General features: G+C 41.9%; 2 protein-coding genes across 2 annotated transcripts in view; both read left to right on the top strand.

The window, feature by feature from the left end:
- Positions 1-19,779, top strand: part of LOC135882779 (protocadherin alpha-C2-like) — a 185,729-nt gene that overhangs the window by 37,847 nt on the left and 128,103 nt on the right. The window lies entirely within an intron of this gene.
- On the top strand, positions 591-3,117 carry PCDHAC1 (protocadherin alpha subfamily C, 1). Its single transcript, XM_065409256.1, has one exon. It carries the CDS (start codon positions 649-651, stop codon positions 3,115-3,117), a length of 2,469 nt encoding a protein of 822 aa, XP_065265328.1. The 5' UTR covers positions 591-648.

Here is a 19,779-nt window from a genome sequence, read left to right as displayed (position 1 = left end):
TCCCTTTCACACGTCACTTCTACGCCTAGATGTACTGACAGCACGGCTTGGGCGTTTTCCCTTGCTAATGCTGGCTGTTATGTTGCAGATGTGTACGGAATCGGCAGGATCTCTGGCAGGGAGAATTTTCCGCGTCTGTTCCAAGTTTGTCATTCGTGGAAATATATCCGGCTTTCAAAAATAGCTCCAAAATGTTCTCTGAGGGCATTTAGAAGGATACGATCTATTTATTCTGTAACATTTTAACACTTTTCTTTAATCCAGTGCTGTGGCGGAGACTGTTCTTTACTAGCTGTCATGACAGCTGTTAGACCTCTAGGTGGCGCTGTCCACCAGTAAGGTACCCAAGTGTAATAGACGATCGTTTCCATCCACATGATAACATATAGCAAAGCCAGCTGCAATATAAAAGAGCTGGCAGTGGCTGGCTCAGCAGCAGATAACCCGGTGATGATTTCAGGGAGCATAAGGAAGAGCATATGCTCTTTTCCCACATTTTAGAAAACTATTTTGTGGGTTTTTTCTTTTTGTTTTTTGTTTTACTATTTTACCACTTTGCTTTGCTGTGGTAACTTCAGCTCTTTGCTGAGATATTGGATTATGTTACTGTTGAAACCGTCTGCAGGGAGCTGAGCCAGGGAAGGAAGAATGCGGGTCCATTTAATGGTGTTCTGCCTTATTTCCTACACCGTGAATGGGCAAATAGAGTATTCCATCTCCGAAGAAACTGAACGTGGTGTGTCTGTTGGGAATATAGCAAAGGATTTAGAAATAGATGCAACTACACTTTCACTCCGGAAATTTCGCATGCTCACCAGTTCAAGTAAGCAATATTTTAATTTGGATGTAAGCACGGGGGCTTTGTCAGTTAATGAGCCCATAGACAGAGAGCAGGTTTGTGAATTAAAAACTACCTGTTTTCTGAATTACGAACTTGTGCTAGAAAACCCTCTAGAGCTTTATAAAATGGAATTTAAAATACAGGACATAAATGACAACTCCCCCAGGTTCCCTTTAAATGAATATCACTTAAATGTAGCCGAGTTTTTATCTCCTGGGGCTCGATTTACACTCCCGAATGCCCAAGACTTTGATGAAGGCACCAACAGTGTCCAGACTTATTCTCTGAGCCCTAACGAACATTTCCGACTGGAAATGCAAACACGCGGGGATGGGAGTAAGTACCCCGAACTGGTGCTGGAGAAGCCCTTAGACAGGGAGCTGCAATCCACCCACAGACTTGTAATTACAGCCAAAGATGGTGGGAATCCCGAGAGGTCCGGTGACGCCCAAGTCATTGTGACTGTTCTTGATACCAATGATAACGCTCCAGCGTTTGAACATTCGCTCTACAGGGCAAGTATCTTGGAAAACTCCCCCAACGGCACGTTGGTAACCAAAGTACATGCCACTGACTTAGACGAAGGTCAAAATGGAGAGATCAGATACTCCTTTAGCAATAGCACTTCTGCTGATCTACAGAGACTATTCCTAATCCACCCCCAGACCGGGGAGGTAAAAGTGAATGGCATTCTAGATGTTCAGAGACCTGTTCTAGAGATGTTCATTGAGGCAAGGGATAAAGGTGCGTTTGGAATGTCCAGTACAGCTAAATTGCTGGTGGAGGTCACTGATGTAAATAATAATGCCCCAGAGGTTACAGTCAGGTCTCTTTCCAGTCCCATCCCCGAAGACGCTGTGCCCGGCACTGTGATAGCTCTTTTGAGTGTTCTGGATAAAGACCCTGGAGAGAACGGGAAGGTAACTTGCCAGATCCCCGCTAACATTCCCTTCCAACTAAAACCCTCTTTCGACAATTACTATAGTTTGGTCACTGATGGACTTCTGGACCGAGAATTGGTCAGTGAATATAACATCACCATCACCGCCACAGACCTTGGTTCCCCGCCAATCGTCACCCAAAAGACAGTATTGGTGCAAATCTCCGACGTGAACGATAACCCTCCCAAGTTCGCCAGACAGTCCTGTGACATCTCTGTGACGGAGAACAATCATCCTGGAGCATCTTTGTTCCGGGTGTCAGCATCTGACCCCGACATTAGCGGGAATGGCCAGGTCTCTTATGCGCTCAGGGACGTCGACATTGCAGGTAGCTCCTTGTCCAGTTTTTTATCCGTTAACTCAGAGAATGGAAACGTCTATGCAAAAAGCACCTTTGACTATGAACAACTCAGGAGTTTTCATTTTCAAGTGATAGCCAAGGACAACGGATCCCCGGCCCTGAGTGCGGCCTTAACTGTGAATATATTCATCGCGGATCAGAACGACAACGCTCCGGTCATCCTATACCCTGGGGCCAGGAACAGCTCGGTCGCGGTGGAAATAGTCCCTAGGTTAGCCGATGCCGGTTACCTCGTGACTAAAGTGGTGGCGGATGATGCGGACAGCGGGCAGAACGCGTGGCTTTCCTACCGTCTGCAGCAATCTTCCGACTCCAGCCTATTCAAGGTTTTGCCCAATACAGGAGAACTCAGGACTACTCGCTCCATGAGGTCCACGGATTCCATCAAACACAAAGTGGTCATTCTAGTGAAGGACAATGGGGAGCCGTCCCTCTCCTCCACGGTAGCCCTGGGCATCCTGCTGGCTGACTCCCTTCCCCAGGCCCTCCCTGACTTCGGTGACGGGATGGAGGGACAAGAGCAGCTCACTAGCCTGAACCTTTACTTGATCATCTCGCTCGCTTCCATTTCCTTTGTGTTCCTTGGCTTTATACTCTTTCTTCTTCTCACAAGGTTTTTCCATTGCAGAACGAACCGCTCCCGCAGCGGCTGCTGTTCAGGGTGCTGCCCAGTGGATGAGCATGACAAGTATCGCTTCAACGTGCGCATGCTCCCAAGATCTCATTTAACACCTGACATGGTGGAGGTCTCAGGAGTGGGCAAACTGACCCAGACCTATTTGTACAGAGCTTCTTTGGGTGTTGGTCCTAGCAATAACAATTTACTGCTGAATGGAGACGCTGGAAATCTTTCCAATGGCGCAGGATTACAAGTGCCCACGGCCTGTGTTCAAGTCCGGAAGGTGAAGAGCGATCACTTTAATGCTATTCTAGTGGTAAGTAGTTTTTGTTTAAATTATCCCCATTTAACCTAAAGGTACGTGGACTGTTTGGTTTTAAATCTACTTACCCAGCGGTTCCAGTGTTAATTCTGTAAAAAAGCGAAGTTTAGGGAAATGATTTAATCACAGGATAGCAGATGCCATTATGTTAACACTAGCAAAATGAAATCGCCTAATATATTTCTAATCAGGATCTCCTAATTCTGTTTTAAACCGAAGAACTATATGAGAAAAAAAATACCTTCGAATGTAGCATGGACACAGTATGCCATATAAAGTCAGATGGTGCTCAGGCTGAGGGAACTATGTACTCTATGTACAAGTTCACCAAACAACAATTAGATGAAAAGAGGTTGTGAAATAAGTGAAAAGTAAATTGACTTATGTGTTCAACTATCTAATATCTAGAGCATGAGAACAAAAAAATCCAAAAAAGAGAGATGCCACCTGAACTTTCTAGATTCTAAAATTTTCCACTTATTGAGAGTTTCCCTTTAGGGAGGGAAATGGTGAGAGAGAAAATAATGTCATATGAAAAGGTGATATTTTAAAGTACTAATGTGACTTTTCCAAGGTACCTAAAGGAATTAGTTGCCCAGCTCCTTCAGGCTCCACCCTCAAAGCTTTAGATTTGCAGTTCAATTATATCTTCTACAAATAATATGAGGATTTTGTGAAACTCAAAATAATTTCTGGTCCTGTCACAATACAAGTGACCTCCCTCTGAGGAGGAATCATTTTGTTAGATTGCAGCACAGGACTGTGAGTCAAGAAAGTAGAATGGTGTCACTAGGATGTCACTGACTTGCTCAGTGACCTTTGGCCAGTTTCTTACGCTTCAGTTTCCCAATCAGCAAAATAATGATGATACCTTTTTGCGAGATGTCTTATGAGTTTTAATTAATGCTCCTGCATAACTTTGAGAGGCTCTGAGGATGGTAAAAGTTCTAAATGTTTATCTATAATCAAAACTAACCTGCAGTTTGCAATTATGCATCACGAAAGCACTAACTTTAGTCTGAGCTATATGCATTTATCTGCTTTTCACTAATTTGATTGGGTTGATACACAAAATATTGGGCTATGTCCAGTATACTGTACCAGCAATCACTAGAAAGTAATGGTATCTTCAGTTAGACTTTATGGCTTATGGCTAAGAATTTTAAAAGTGACAAAATGTCCAATCTGAGACAACTTAAAAGAGCCTTATTAGTTTGATTACCCAATTTCTGAAAATCAGCTATGTTTAAGGTGTTTCCAGTTGGACACCCAAAGACAGAGGTGACAAAATGACTAGTCATTTGTAGGAACATAGAAGTTACCATATTGGAACAATCCTGAGACCTAACTACTCCACTGTCCTGTCTCTGATAGTGGCATGTACCAGATGCTTTTGATGAAGGTGTAAGTGCCTCACAGTAGACAGATATGGAATAATCTTCCCCCCACATTAGGGTCTCACCCTGGTCTCTAAGGGTACGTCTACACAGCAACTCTGTCCCCGGGGCAGCGAGCCTGGGTCAACTGACTTGGGCTTGTACTGTGAGGCTAAAAATAGCAGTGTAGACATTCCTGCTGGGGCTGGAGCTCTGGTTCCGAAATCCTTGGAGAAGGAGGAACTCAGACTCCAGGCTTCAGCCTCAGCCCCAAAGTCTGCATTGCTATATTTAGTCCTGCAGACTGAGCCCCTCCACCCCAGTCAATTGACCTGTGCTCAGAGACTCACTGCCACTTTTTTTTCTGTGTAGGCAAATACTAATAGTTACAGATTGGCTACAGCCCTGAAGTATGTTTAATATCATTTCCAAAATCGTTGTTGTCATTAAGTTTGATAACATAGGATATTTCTGTTACCTATATAATATTTCAGTCCCTTTTTGAATTTTGCTAAATTCCTGGCCTCAATGACTTCCTTTGACAATGAGTTCTGTAGTCTAATTACTTTTTCACACAGTATGTATTTCCTTTTATGAGTTTTGAATTTCCACCTTTTAACTGAGTTGAATATATCCTTGTTCTTGTGTTATGACACAAGGAGAACAGAGCCACCATATCTACCTTCTAGTTCATTCCATTTTAATATTCTTATATCATGTCTTTTTTATTCATCTAAGGTAAACAATTCCGTTCTTTTCCATCACTCTTCATATAGAAGATTTTTCCATGTCCCTAATCATTCTTATTGCCTTTCTCTGAACCCCTCTAATTATTCATTAAAATTGTGGCCTGCATAACTATGACAGCTATAGGTTTAAATGTTTGTCATTGTTTGGTTTACTCACAATTACCCCACTAGTTTTATTATCAAAGTGGTAGCAGATTTAAAGTCCTCTTACTGATTACTGTGCTGATAAATGGTCACTCATTTCAGAGATCTACCACCAAGCAATGAAGGAATACAATCAATGAATTTTACAAAACCCAGAATTTTCAAAAGCTTTTGGTAAGAACTTGTGTGGTCCAAGAAAATAGCAATTAGGAGCATCAAGAGGATATTTTGGATACTCTGCATTTGGGGAGCTTGGACTGGAAACATCACTGACAATTCAGTTTTAGGATTTGTAAAACAACCCAGCTTAGAATAGTTTAAGGGAGAGTTATCAAAAGTTTTCTGGAACTTCCCTAACCCACAGGGTTGCTGCAAGAACAACCTCATGTTTTAAAGTCACTTGCTTCAATAGAAAATGGTACATAAGTGTAAAGGAGTGATAGTACTACAGATAATTGTACTCGGGTGACTGACTGACACAGTTAACTTCCATGTTCCTATTGAGCTAGAATCTCATTATTATTTTATAGGGTTCATTATTTCAGTATAGCACTGAATAGTAAGAAACCACAAATTAACCATTGAGCTTTCCACCACAGATCATGAAAAGGTCATCAGTCTTCCTTATTAGATTTCAACCTTTCATGTGCATTTTTAAACTAGAATCTTGAAATGTGATACACTTATTCTTATGGGCCCCCAAGAAGAGGCAAAACAAATCTCAGATTTGTCCTTTGACTATTTTCTTAGCTAAAATCCACTAAACAGAAATGGTAAGACCAGATATAACCCAGTGAAAGGCCAAAGGTTATATCTGGGATGAGTAGAGCAAAGTTGAGCAAATGAACCAAAGGCACCAACAAAAATAGCAGTGTCAACTCTTAAAAATGGAGTGCTGTCAGTTAGTTATTATTGTTGATTTTATTGTTGCTGAAAATGTGGATTAGTCTACCTAAGAATTAACTATGCATATAGCATAAGTTATGTGTTTTTACAGTATTGAAGTCCATTCAAATGATGCTAATTCTAAAAGTAATTGGAATATACACAATAATTTGCTTGCTTTATGTATTCAAAGAGATTTAGAATAAAATTAGGCCTTACCAAGATAAAGACATACTAGACTATACATTTTCTTGTGATCTGTTATGGTATATAAGACCTTGGGCTTCAAGATTTGCAGTAATTCTGGAAAACTGATCCACACTCAGAACTCCTATTGATTTAGGTGTGATTTATGTGCATAGGAAAATCACAGGATCATCTGATTAGTAAAGAACAACTCTGTTCTTATCTTTTTGTATTGGAATTAAAGTTAAATGTTTAAGTTCTACCTTTAGATGCATTCACACTGACTTTTTGGTGGTTACAAATATGTACCTAGGGGCAGAATTTGACACTATGTGTTTCTGAATAGGATTGTATTATTACTCTTGATTACTATATACATACCTACCATAAAACATTAAATATAAAGGCACTGGTAGAAACTCAATAATTAAGGTTGTACAAATATTTTTATTTAAAGCAGGACTTAAATCCATTTTTTAAATACCTTTTCTTCATATAGTTATTAGAATTGCCACTTACCAAAATATGTCTAAATATTTAGATATACCGGAAGATAATTAAATGGGATACACGTCTAGAAATTATATTTAGGGGAAATATATATGATTTAGTTTGGCTTCTTTGTTAGTACTTTTTTACTGTTGAGTTATGTGAAAGTCTTGGATGTTCTTTACACATACACACATGTAAGACTGTTCTGTGTTTTTACATAGGATATTTAGGCTACATCTAAAATTAGAACTACATAAAGCCTAGCAGTAGGGTATACCTTAACTATATGTCTTTCAAGATATTGCTGCATTTTGTGCAATGTGGCATGCATGCATGACAGTGAAGTGAAAAAAGTATTACACTCTGCCTTTAAACTGTGCCATGCTACAGACAGAAGCTTCAGCGGGATTAGTCACATAAGTAAGGACTGTTTACCTGAGCAAAAGTTTCAGGGATCAGGATCTAACCAGGGTGTGCCATACCCATTTTTAAAAAAAACTATTGGGCTGGTGAAAGGCTTGTATGGTGTGTGCACATACAGAGTGTAGTGACCCTTTAGTGTTGTTACAGCTGCTATTTAGGTTACATCTAAAAATAGAACTACATAAACCTAGCAACAGAGAATTTTTTAACTGTCATGCAAGACTTAGAGATGGCAACATTTTATGCAATGTGGCATTCGTGCCAGTGAAGTGAGAAAGTTGAAATACACTTGCATTTTGACTGTGCCATGTCCCAAGCTCTTGCTTCAATAAAATTACTCACAGAAGAAAGGGTTATTCATATGAATAAAGGCTTCCTGGATGAGACTTGTACAATGGTATGCCACAGCAATAGTTGTTTAGGCATCCCAGGACTGCATTAGCGCTTTTGGCCACTGTGTTAAACTGGGAACTCATGTTCAGCTGATTATCCACCATGACCCCAAATCTTTTTCAGAGTCACTGCTTCCCAGGATAAAGTCCCCCATTCTGTAAGTATGGCCCACATTCTTTGTTCTTAGAAGTATACATTTACATTTAGCCATATTAAAAGTTAAAACACATATTATTTGCTTGAGCCCAGCTTACCAAGAGATCTAGATGGCTCTGAATCAGTGATCTGTCCTCTTCATTATTTATCACTCCCCCAGTTTTTGTGTCATATGCAAAATTTGTCAGGGATGATTTTATGTTTTCTTCCAGGTCATTAATAAAAAATAAAAATACTGTAGTACCAAGAACCAGTCCCTGCGGGACCCCACTAGAAATATTTACACCCATTCAATGATGATTCCCCATTTACAATTACATTTTGAGACATATCAGGTAGCCAGCTTTTAATGCATTTAATGTGTGCCATGTTAATTTTATAACTAAAGTGTTATGCAGTACCAAGGAAAATGCCTTATGGAAGTCTAAGTATATCAACACTGTTACCCTTATCAACCAAACTTGTAATCTTATTCAACAATGATATCAAGTTAGTTTGACAGTACCATTTTCCATAAACCCATGTTGACTGGCATTAATTATATTACCCTTAATTCTTTATTAATCGAATCCTGTATCAGCTGCTCCATTATTTTGCCTGGGATTGATGTGAGATTGACAGGCCTGTATTTACTGGGGTCATTCTGTTTGCCCTTTTAAAAATAATGGCTCACCATTAGCTTTCTTCTAGTTTTTGGGAACTTCCCTGATGTTCCAAGACTTATTGAAAATCAACATTAACAGTCCAGTGAGCTCCTCAGCCAGGTCTTTAAAAACCCTTTGTACAAGTTATCCAGACTTGCTGGTTTAAAAGTGTCTAACTTTAGTAGCCACTGTTTAACATCCTCCTGAGATACTAGTGGAATGAAAAGAGTGTTATATTATGATATGACTACTTCTTTTGTTTTCCCCAAATATAGAACAGAAATATTTGTTGAACAATTTTGTCTTTTCTGCATTATTAATGATAATTCTACCATTTCCATTTAGAAATGGCCCACTACCATTGTTAGGATTGTTTTTGTTCCTAATTCACTGAAAAAACACCTTATTGTTCTTAACTCTGTTGGCCATAGATTTCTCCTTGTGTCCCTTTGCTTCCCTTATTAATTTTCTATAATTTCTGATTTATATTCATTACTATCAACTTTCCCTTTCTTCCATTTGTCTTATATCTGCCTTCACTTACCTGCTAAACCAGGTAATTTTTTAACCAATATGGCCTTCTCCTTTCATTGTGGTGTAACTATAGCACTCTCATGGCCAAGATGGAGTCCACTTTGCAGGTGGCTCTGGCCAAGAAAAAGTGTGTGCAGGAACACAGCAGGGAAACTCCCCTCTACCCCAAGGGCACCTGTCCCCCACCCAGATTAAACACACACACACTGGAATAATACAAGGAATATAGGAAAGGGAAATATTTATTTACAGAGGGATTAATGGAGATAACAACAGGGGAAAAGGTAGGGAGAGCAGTAAAACAGGCTTAAATCCAACACAAGGGACCAGTGGTACCACAATATGAAAGGGCAGATGCCGAGCAATGCATCTACACTCAGAGTTCAGGAATCCTGGGCAGATTTCCAGTCCAGCAGTGACTGGGTACTCCTAGTTGTCTTTGGCACCAGTAAACTTGCCCCAGAAAACACCTCTGGTGCCCTCTTCTGCCACTCTCTGCAAACCCACACAGAGCAACAACCTTCCCACTTAGCTAGCTACAGCCTCCCTCCTTATTCCCAATGAAAAGTCACAAGCCCCAGTACTCACAGCCCCATACAGCTCTGGGTGGCAGTGATACTAGGTCTGGCTCCAGTTTGTCTTTCTCAGGTGATTCCTCCCTGGAACAGTGCTTCTTCTGGCTCTTGTCTTGGGGCATCCCCGGTCAGCTGCCCCATCCTTTCCAGGCTTTGGGCTGGTTCTTGGCTGCTTTGCTATGTGAGGGCCTGCTCGCTGTAGGCCCTCTTGTCTGGAGTTACAGACACACACCCTGTCGCTCTCCCGCTCTCCAAGCAGAGCCATCTTTACCCATACGCAAAGTACCCAGCTGCGTAAGGCACCAGGAAATTTGGGGAACCAAATTTCCTGGTGCCCTGCGCAGCTGCATGCTGCTCCAGCCCCTGCTCCGGCTCTTCCACAGGGCCCCTGCTCTGCCCCGCCCCGCCTCTTCCCCACCCCCACCCCGCCCAAGCCCCACCCCCGTTCCTCTGAGGACTACAGAAGCGGTCGGGCCTGCACTCACCAGTAAGTAGAGCGACCCGGCCCCAGCCTGCTCCGCTCCCCTGGCTCCCAGCCGTGCTGCCGGCGAGTGCTGGGGGGCAGTTCCCCCCTCTCCCCAAGCCTGGGAGCCAGGGGAGCAGAGCAGGCTGGGGCTGGGTCACTCCACTTCCCTCAGGAAGTGGCCAGCCCCCCTCCCCCATGGAGGCCTGGGGCCAGCCCGCCTTGCATTCCCTCCCACAGAGGCCTGGGGCCCCACACAGCCCCCCCTCCCATGGAGGGGCTGCATAGGGCACCAAAATAGCTAGGGACGACCCTGTCTCCACGCCCCTGGAACAACCAGCATTTCCTCTGCCTCAAGACAAGGTTTTAAAGGGGCCATGATCTCTGTTCCCCGAGGGGGTTACAAAGGGATTGTGGCTTTTTGGGTGTCTAGTAAAGTGGGTTCAGAGTCCCTGTCCATAGAAATGTCTAATTCCTTTTTGAATACTACTAAGCTTTTAGCCACAGTGATATTTTGTGTCAGTGAGTTCAAAAAGTTAATTAAGCATCATATAAAAATTCCTTTTATCCATTTAAAATTTGCTGTCTTTCAGTTTCATTGAATATCCCCTTGTTCATATATTATAAGAGAGACTAAATAGGATGACTTGATTTATCTTCTTATTTCTATTCATTACTTTATATACCTCTATCATGTTCCCTCATGGGGGTTGGGAGAGGGTGGAAGCTCCCTGTGAATGAGGGGAATGGAGGGATAGGATGGGGAGTGAGGAGAGGTACTGAGACTCGGGGGGTGGGGGAGAGGGAGAAGCAGTTAGAGGCTAGGAAGGGGTCTGGGGCTCCTACCTGCTCCTGGCCTCATTCTAACCTCTCTGGATCCTGCTTCCTGGCCTAAGCCTAGGCACCATGGAGGCCACTTCAGTCTTTCTGAGTTCTGCTTTTTCCTCCACCCCATCCCCCATCCCTGGGCATGCACAAGTTTATGTGGGGTTGGAACCTCGGCAATATTTCCATTGTGGGGGCACTAGCCTCCCTTGTCTCCCATCCTCCCGGTTCCGTAACCCCTGTGGCCTCTCTTATATATGGAAGATCCTCAGCTGGTAGAAATGATCACAATTTGAGTGACTTCAGTGGAGCTATGACATCCGTAGCTCTGCCCCCTTATCTCTAATCCAGTGATACTCAGGCTGAGGCTCGCGAGCCAAGAAGTGGGTCTTTAATATGTCTCCTGTGGCTCTTTGCAGCACATGATATTAAAATACTGTGTGATTTAATTATTAACCAATCAGAATGCTTTTACTATGTTATTAACCAATTGTAGTTTATAAAATAATAATACTAGGTCAGTCATTTTGCTGTGAGAATTTTATATATATATATATATATATATATAAACCTAAATATTTCCCTTGTCACACTGTTTAAATACGAATCTATAGTACTATAGTAAATGAAACAATAAATTCACACTACTGTGGCTCTGTGGCTCTTTTGGGTAATGTTGATCACTAATTTGGCTCCTGAACCACTGAAGTCTGAGTACAGTATCACTGCCCTAAACTAAACAGTCTATACTTTTCATTGTCACCTGAGCACAGAAGTCTTTTCAAGCCTCTAATCATGTTCATCACCCAACTTGGGACTCCTTGCATTTCCGCTACATCTTTGTTGAGATGAGGTGACCAAAAATGAACACAGCATTCCAGGTGAAGATGTACCATCAATTTATATAATGGAAGTGTGAAAATAAAAGAATGTGTGATCAGTAAATATGGGGTACATAGATTCAGTATAGTAAGGAATAGGCTCAGAGAACAGAGCAGTACAAAGATATTAGGTTTCAGGGATGGGTCTGATGAGAAGAAATATTAAAATCTACTAGGATTGAAAAAGGCTGAAACATAGGAAAAGGCACTGAGTTTGATTCTTTTCTTATAACACTAGTTTAATATCAGTGGAACTGACTTCTGGTGATTTACTCCTGATTCACAGTGGTGTAAAGGCCCAGTGAGTGACAGGGACATACACTAAAATACCTCTGCAAAATAAGAATGGAATGAACACGAAATGACCAGTGTGGTTCTTTGAAGAACTGCTCAAGGTCTGCAGGAATCAATACAACATCAACAAAACCTAGAGCTAGAAATGGAAAAGGGGGAAGCAGGCAAACAGGACTAAAAAGAGTTAGTTGAGATTTTCAAGGAAAAGAAAAGGGCAGCACAACAGCAGAATGATTTAATACTAGCAGACGGCTTAGGAGGAATAAGAATGGATGGTATACATATATCAGAGGGAAAATAAATACTACAGAGAAAGAAGGTCCATTAAGAAATGAAGAGCAGGATCTTATCCTCCAAACTTTAGTTTGTCACACTGGCAGCTCCTTGTCCCTTGAATTCTTTTTTCTCCCGAGGAATTATTGTCTATTTTATTCTGCCATCTCTTTTAGCAATCTCCAGGCTTGTTCCCCTCTGATGGATTTTAACATTTCCTGTATTTGCACCTTGTTCAGTAGTTTTCTTATGCCTTCCAGAAATCTTATACTCTTATACTACTCTTTCTGTGGACTCAAGTTTTTCTATTCAAGAACCTTGTGGTCATTGGTACCAAGCTTTCCTGTTATTTTCGTAATTATAGTGAGTTCCTTCCTATTGGTAAAAAGCAGAGCAAGGTGGCTTCTCTTCTGGCTGGATCCTATACCTTTTGGATCATAAATCTGTCTTCTATCTAATCTAGGAACCTCTTAGTTGATGAATGTTGGGCTGTAGTTTTGATCTCCTTCCTATAAAGAATCAGGGATGGCCACAGCTGGATATGGCAGATTGGACAGGGTGGGTCAGGAACATAATCAGGCACAGTATAGTTAAGGTTGTGAGACCATTTCCAGTATAGGTCTGCTTTTGACTTATCCTGTCTAACTTTCTGGAAAAAAGCTTTTTTCTCATTGTCATTGTTAATCAAGAGAATAATGTCTGGAAAAGTTTGAGGTTAATCAGACAAACTTTTTTTGAATTATGGGTTTTAGAAAATTCATGGCTTTTCATTTTTGAAAAATGTCTATTTTTTATTTGTGGCTAAACATGGCTTAAAATGACTGGGTTTACAAACCTCAAATTTGTTTTTGTACATTGTTCTTTAATACAAATTAGTACATTGGGTCTGTATTAGTAAGGTTGGACTGAAAAATATGGATTTATTTGACACAAAACTTCTGAATCACTGGGAGTTCCATGAAGGAAATGTTTTCTATTGTTAAAGCCAATATTAATTCCCATCTGATTTTCACACAAAAGTTCCCTTTTGCCTAAAATTTTACATATGTGGACTTCTGCCAGAGAAGAATTTGTTCTTCCAAGTTCAGGGGTTCATCCATTTATGAGCTATACAGTTTCAAAAAAAGGACTGATATTTCACTTTGGAAAAATCTTCTAACACTTTTTTTGCCACTGAATGTCTTTAAAATAGCTTGACATAGGAACTCAAATTCTGTTGCATTCTCTAGGCTTCACTAGGGCTAGGGTATAGAGATATACTAAACAGTGGTGGGTAAATAATTGAAAACTTATTAACAATGAAAGAAACCAACCAAAATACTGGATGCTATCAGTATCTCTGGGAAGAGTATATCTTTAATGAGAAGTCTTGTGCTATTCATTCCCTATTACAAGGTGTAGTAGGTTGTGGCTGTCCCTCCCCGTCAGTCTTGGAGGAGGCCACTCCCCCTTGCTCTCGTGTCCCTTTTAAGGTAACGGATGCTGGGGAATTAGCAGTCTCAGAGACCCTGACTCTCTAGGAAGGGCCAAGCAGTCTGTAGTTTGGAGCCTTGGTCCCAGGCAGAGCAAGACTCAAACAGTTTAGGACTCAGGCCCATAGATAGGCCGGAGCACCAAATGGTCTAGACATTTGGCTGCTACTAAATCACACAGTCTGGCTTGGTTCCCATATAGCTGGGAGAATTTCATACATTAATAAAACATCCTCCCCAAAGGCCTGCTACTTATAAACTTGCATAAATATTGACCAATCACTTCATACAGCACAATATTTGATATATTTTAAGATTCTTTAGGAGGGAGTGTCTTTCAAAACTCTTTCACACAGAGAAGCTGGACAGTAATCATCATTGTGGATGATAGTACCTTGTGTTCCCCATGAGTTTGCTACCAGTAGTATACCAATATTGTGTATGTGGTGGACACTTTTCTTGGAGCAGAAGGTAGAGTTCTCCTGGGACACCACTTAAATCTAGATTCTCCAATAGAAGTCTTGCAGTAACAGATGGAAGGAAGTGCAGAAATGTGAACAGCTTTCCAATTGCTGTTTGTTGTTAAAAGAAAATAATTATGTGTGGTTAACTGAAATACATGAACCTTTTTTAAGTTGCCAGCTTCATCCGTTATTGTTGTAGTCTGCAACATATGCATGCTTTGCATCTGTGTTTCTCCTACCCTTAACTGAAAGATGGTGATGTGGTTATAGTATACCACTGGGAATCAAGAAATCTGAATTGTATTACTAGTTATAACACAGAATTTCTTTATGACTTCAGGTAATTGACATAACTGTGTCTACGTTTCCCTATATATAAGTGTTATTACATTAAAATAACTAGCATTCTAGAAATTCTTTTTCTTCTTACTGAATGGGAACTTCCATTTTCTTCTCACAGATGTTGGTGAAAATGTACTTTTTTTCTTTCTGTCCACGTATTTAACTGACAATCCTGCTCTTCTTAGGCCTCTGTGACTTTCCCCCCCACCCATTCATTTGGACTATAGGCTTTTTCTATCTCAGTACTTACATGACTCCACTTACCATAGTATCTGAGCATCATTTCTTCTCATCTCTTCTATAAGATAGGACTTACCTATCTTCATATTACAGTTGGGAAATCAAAGCACAGAGAGATTGTGTCCTGCATAAAATCGCAGAGAAGGTATTTCACAGAGCCAGGAATTGAACCCAATTCTTCTGAGTCCCAGTAAACAACCTTAACCACAAAACCATATTTCCTTCCTTTCTTTTAGCTGTTTTTATATCACATACTTCAGAGTAAAAATAGTACAAAATCCTTATTAAAGGAACAGGCTTCTTAAAATCTTACAGATAAAAATAATATTCAAAACACAGCAAAATATAAAGTGCTGCTAGGAGACATATCTCTGAATATTTTCCAATATATAACTTGCATCCATTTACAGAGCCATCCCTTGGGTATAGCGAATCAGGGCGACCACTGCGGGCCCTGCGCTTTGGGGGCCTCTGCGCTTCAGTGAGTGTGTGCTGTGCGGGAGGGGCTAGGCTAGCCTGGGGGGTGAGGTTAGGGGGCCAGGCCGATCCGGGGGGCCAGTGGGGTCCTGGCGCCAGCAGCGAGGGTCGGGCCTGCACTCATTGGCAGGAAGCACGCATTGTATTTCTTTTTCGTGCTCGCCTGCCGCCGCACCGGCTGCCAGCGTCCTAGCGCTGCCGCAACATGCCAGCGCCAGGCTGACCCCATCCATTGCCCTTGTTCCCCAGGACCCCCCAGCACAGGGGGCCCCTCACCCCAGCACAGGTGTCACCCTGTGACTCTCCATTGTCCCTCGCCCTCCAGCACGGGTGTCCCCTCCCCACACCAGATTTCACCTGTATAAAAATGTTAAGAGGGGGCCATACAGGCTGATTTGTCCTGGGTCCTGCATCCCCCTAGGGATGGCCCTGTCTATTTATATTTTGGTTGATCTCTCCTAGATCTTGTAAAGTTTTATCTCAAACTGAGCATGATTCATTTGAATACATTATGTAAATTTCATTTTCTTAACAGGAGTATTGATTTGTGGAAACTGTATTTGTTAAGTTTGATAGAATAGATAAGAAGAATATAAGGGAAGGAAAAGGTTACAACTTCAACATGAACAGTTTCCTCCACTGTGCCTTTGTGGCTATAAAATTCAGGACATGAGAAACTGAGCATTGCAGGGTGAAAATTCAAAACTTGGTGATAAAAAATTCAAAATTCTGTCTGGGGAGTGGTCCTGCTTTGAGCAGGGGGTTGGACTAGACGATCTCCTGAGGTCCCTTCCAACCCTGATATTCTATGATTCTATGATAACAAATTAGTTTGCTCCATAGGAATGAATGAGGTGGTTATAAGAATGCTTAGTACTAAAATGAAAGGATTAATAAGGGACATCCCAACAACAGTCCTGGAAAAAAGAAAAATCCTGGAAAATTTCCTCCTGTATTGTACCTCTACCAAGGTATGCCCAGTAGAAGCCAGACATAGCTGTGAATTTGTGGTAAGAAGTTTAGCAAAGAAATGAAAGCTTGTATAGACAAATTATCATAGTATAGATGGAATGGAAGCCTGGTTGGAAGATGATACTGAGGTTATTGAGAAGGAGTGGTGGACACAGGCGCTGACTTTTTTTTTCCCAGGTGGGTGCTTCACCCTTGCTCTGTCCCGAGGCCCTGCCCCCCCACCTCTTCCTGCTCCTCCTGTCCCCAACCCCCCCCCCATACCTGCCACTCACTCCTCTCTGCCTCCCCTGAGTGCCTCCCACCAGCCGCAGGCTACTCTGCTGGCTACCCCGGGGCCCGCTGAACAGCTGATCAGCGACCAGCCTGGGGCCCCCAGAACCATGGAGTTGGCACCTATGGTGGTGGAGCTCTCAGATTTTCTGGACCCCTTCAATCAATTTTCATCCTGGGTATGGCAAGGATGCTGCTCTGCTTTTGCTGAGGGGATGAAGGCAGGCTGTTTTCATTTATAGCTGAGTTGAGCTTTTAGATTTTAGCTGATACACGTCAACTGGACCTAGTATTTTGAAAATAAATGTACAGTACATGTAATTATTTTTATTAGCTTACTGCAAAGGAGAACAGTAATAATCAATGACATTTTTAAAACTCTAAAACTAAATAAAATAAAAGTATGGTGTGAATATGGAAAGATATAGGGCAAAGTCTGGCTGTTTGGAGAGATCCACACTGTTATTGCCTAGATCAGGTAGTAAACTCAGTGGAACACCGGTGTTACATGTCCCAGGTTTGATTCTCAGCTAAATCAGTGTTGTTCCAATGAAGTTAACAGAGCTATGTTGATTGAAGCCTACTAGGATCTGGCCCCTCTTGTGGGATGCCACCATTTTCAGAGATGATTTCTACATTAAGAGATCTGGCTGTAAGAGATGTTGAACAGCTTAACAAGATTTGCACTGTCTCTGCATATTATAGTCAGAAGCATGTAGACATGAAGTAAGGATGTGTTTGTATTTATAGGGTTTTTAAATGTTTCTGTTTAGGGTTACTGCAATTTTAGATTGTTGATTTGGTAGGTTTAATATCTAGAAATTATAAAAGGACTTTTCTTCACCATTTCCCTTTACCCCCTTTTGGTGTGCTGAGGATACTAATGTAGTATGGGTGGAGGGATAGCTCAGTGGTTTGAGCATTGGCCTGCTAAATCCAGTGGTTGTGATTTTAATCCTTGAGGGGGTCACTTAGGGATCTGGGGCAAAATCAATTCTTGGTCCTGCTAATGAAGGCAGGGGGCTGGACTCAATGACTGGTCCCTTCCAGTTCTATGAGATAGGTATATCTCCATATATATAGTTGGGCTATAGAATGGGAAAAAAAATACTAATTTCTAAAGAATAGAATGTGACTGAAGCATAAAGGTGGGGAATTTAGGGAATGTTCTCCTTTTTCTGGAACACTTTGCTGGGATATCTGTTAGAATTAGGTAGGTGAATGGAGATTGCTGTAACTCATTTCTTTCAATCTTCTATGTTGCTGGTTAAAAGATCTGTGTTCCCATATAAAATAATAATAATAATTTTTAACAATTCTAATGAAATGAACGAGAAGGTTGTCAGTGTCACAGTTGGGGCTCATAACACTGCCTACTAATAATGTTGCCCAATATGTCCCATTATAAGGCCCTGTTTTTAGTTACTTTTGACTTCACTGAACTTCAACCATTTGGGATGAAATTTTCCATGCTGGATGTCTGTTTCAGGCTCAAAGTTTTTTTAAAATTTCAGCCAGAATGGTTCAGCTGCTTCTGAGAATGAAGCTGATGAAAAATATGTTTGCCCATGTTAAATAATCTTGGTGACCTTTTCTTTGAGAAGCTCTAGCTCCCCCATACTTTGGAGCAGGAACTTGAAATTTGGTAGGGCATGGCCTTTGTGTCAGGGATGTGAGTTTGCCATCCCTGTAAAAATCTGTCCAAATCTGGCCAATTTATAAGCCTTTGAAAATTTGCAGCTTGCACAGGCTCAGTGGAGACTAGCTAGAGCTTTGCAACTAAATTCCGTGAAGATTCTGTTTGTATTAACCATGTGTGATGGGTTCCCCACGGTGCAATCTGGAACTGGGGTATCACTGAGCCCTCTGTCTTACCAACCTGGGCTCCCTCTCACACTGTGTGATGCTGTGACAAGCTGCAGACCTCTCCAGGTATTGCACTTAACACAGACATCCACAGGCAGGGACACACACAGCTTAGTTACATGAATGCTTTTGTCAGCCACTCATGACCCAACAATAGAGAGGCTCCAGCCAACTCCCCACAGCTCCCCAGCCTAGGATCCCAGAGCTATACTGTCTTGCCCTGGTCAGAAGCCTGGCCAGTGTAAGTTTATTACCCAGTCTGCCCCTCCCTCAATGTGGAGGGGACATGCACCAGTTTTTGTCCCTGAGCAGATTCCCCAAGCACTGTGTAGGTAAAATATAAAACAGGTTTATTGACTACAGAAAGATAGATTTTAAGTGATTATAAGTAGTAAGCCTACAGATCAAAGTTGGTTACCCAAGAAATAAAAGTAAAATCGCAATCTGAGTTCTATAAACTAGACAAGATTTGAATCAGGCAGTGTCTCACCCTGATGGTATAGGTCCTTAATACACAAGCTGGGATTCTCCTTTCCAACCTTGGGACCACCTCCCCAGCTCAGTCTTTGTCCTCCAGATGTGTTTTCGGGTGTTGAGTTTTGGGGGGAGAGAGGGCCAGTGATGATGTCACTCCCCCCTTTTATAGCTTCTTCCAGCTTGCTGGAAAGATCCTTTGTTATGACATGAGTCAAGCAATCTCCATTGTCTACGTGCTATCTCTGAGGGGTCTCCATTGTATACTATTTCTGGGGTAGTCCTTGTGAGTGTGGATTCCCCTTAATGGGCCATCAACAGGTCTGGCTCCTCCATTGTTGCTCATGAAAGGTTGGTTGTGGGTGTTTCTTACCTTACAACATATTTCAGTAATACACACATAGCAAAACTTCATAACTTCCCATACAATGCTAGCACATACAATTCAACAGGATATTAATGGTCAACAGATCAAGACTTTAAAAATGATACCTCACAAGGCATACCTTGTACAAAACATATCATAATTATATGACAGTGGTGAATATGGGGGTGCCAGGGTGTTGCTTTGGGGTACAGAGTGTCACACCATGCTACAGCCAAGGGCTGAACAGGACTTTCCCTGCAATTGCAGCTCTGGGCTGCAGTGGGCCAGGCCATAGCTGGGACCCGGGATGAGCACCGAAACTGAGAGCAGGGAAACTGTTTCTTCTGTGCTCTCAGTGTCCCCTCCAGCTGTGCACAGGGCATGGAGGACATATATCCCTGATACTAATGCAGAAGGGACAAACAATGGACCTGGGGGATGAGCAAAGTAGGTGGAGG

Source organism: Emys orbicularis, chromosome 8 (assembly GCF_028017835.1).
Source record: "Emys orbicularis isolate rEmyOrb1 chromosome 8, rEmyOrb1.hap1, whole genome shotgun sequence".
Classification (NCBI taxonomy): Eukaryota; Metazoa; Chordata; order Testudines; family Emydidae; genus Emys; species Emys orbicularis.
The sequence above is the reverse complement of the archived record's forward strand: the minus strand, read 5'-3'. Positions and strand labels throughout refer to the sequence as shown.

What these genes read in the sequence shown, in the direction of transcription:
- PCDHAC1 (XM_065409256.1), top strand. Translation starts at nt 649, where the DNA reads ATGCGGGTCCATTTAATGGTGTTCTGCCTTATTTCCTACACCGTGAAT.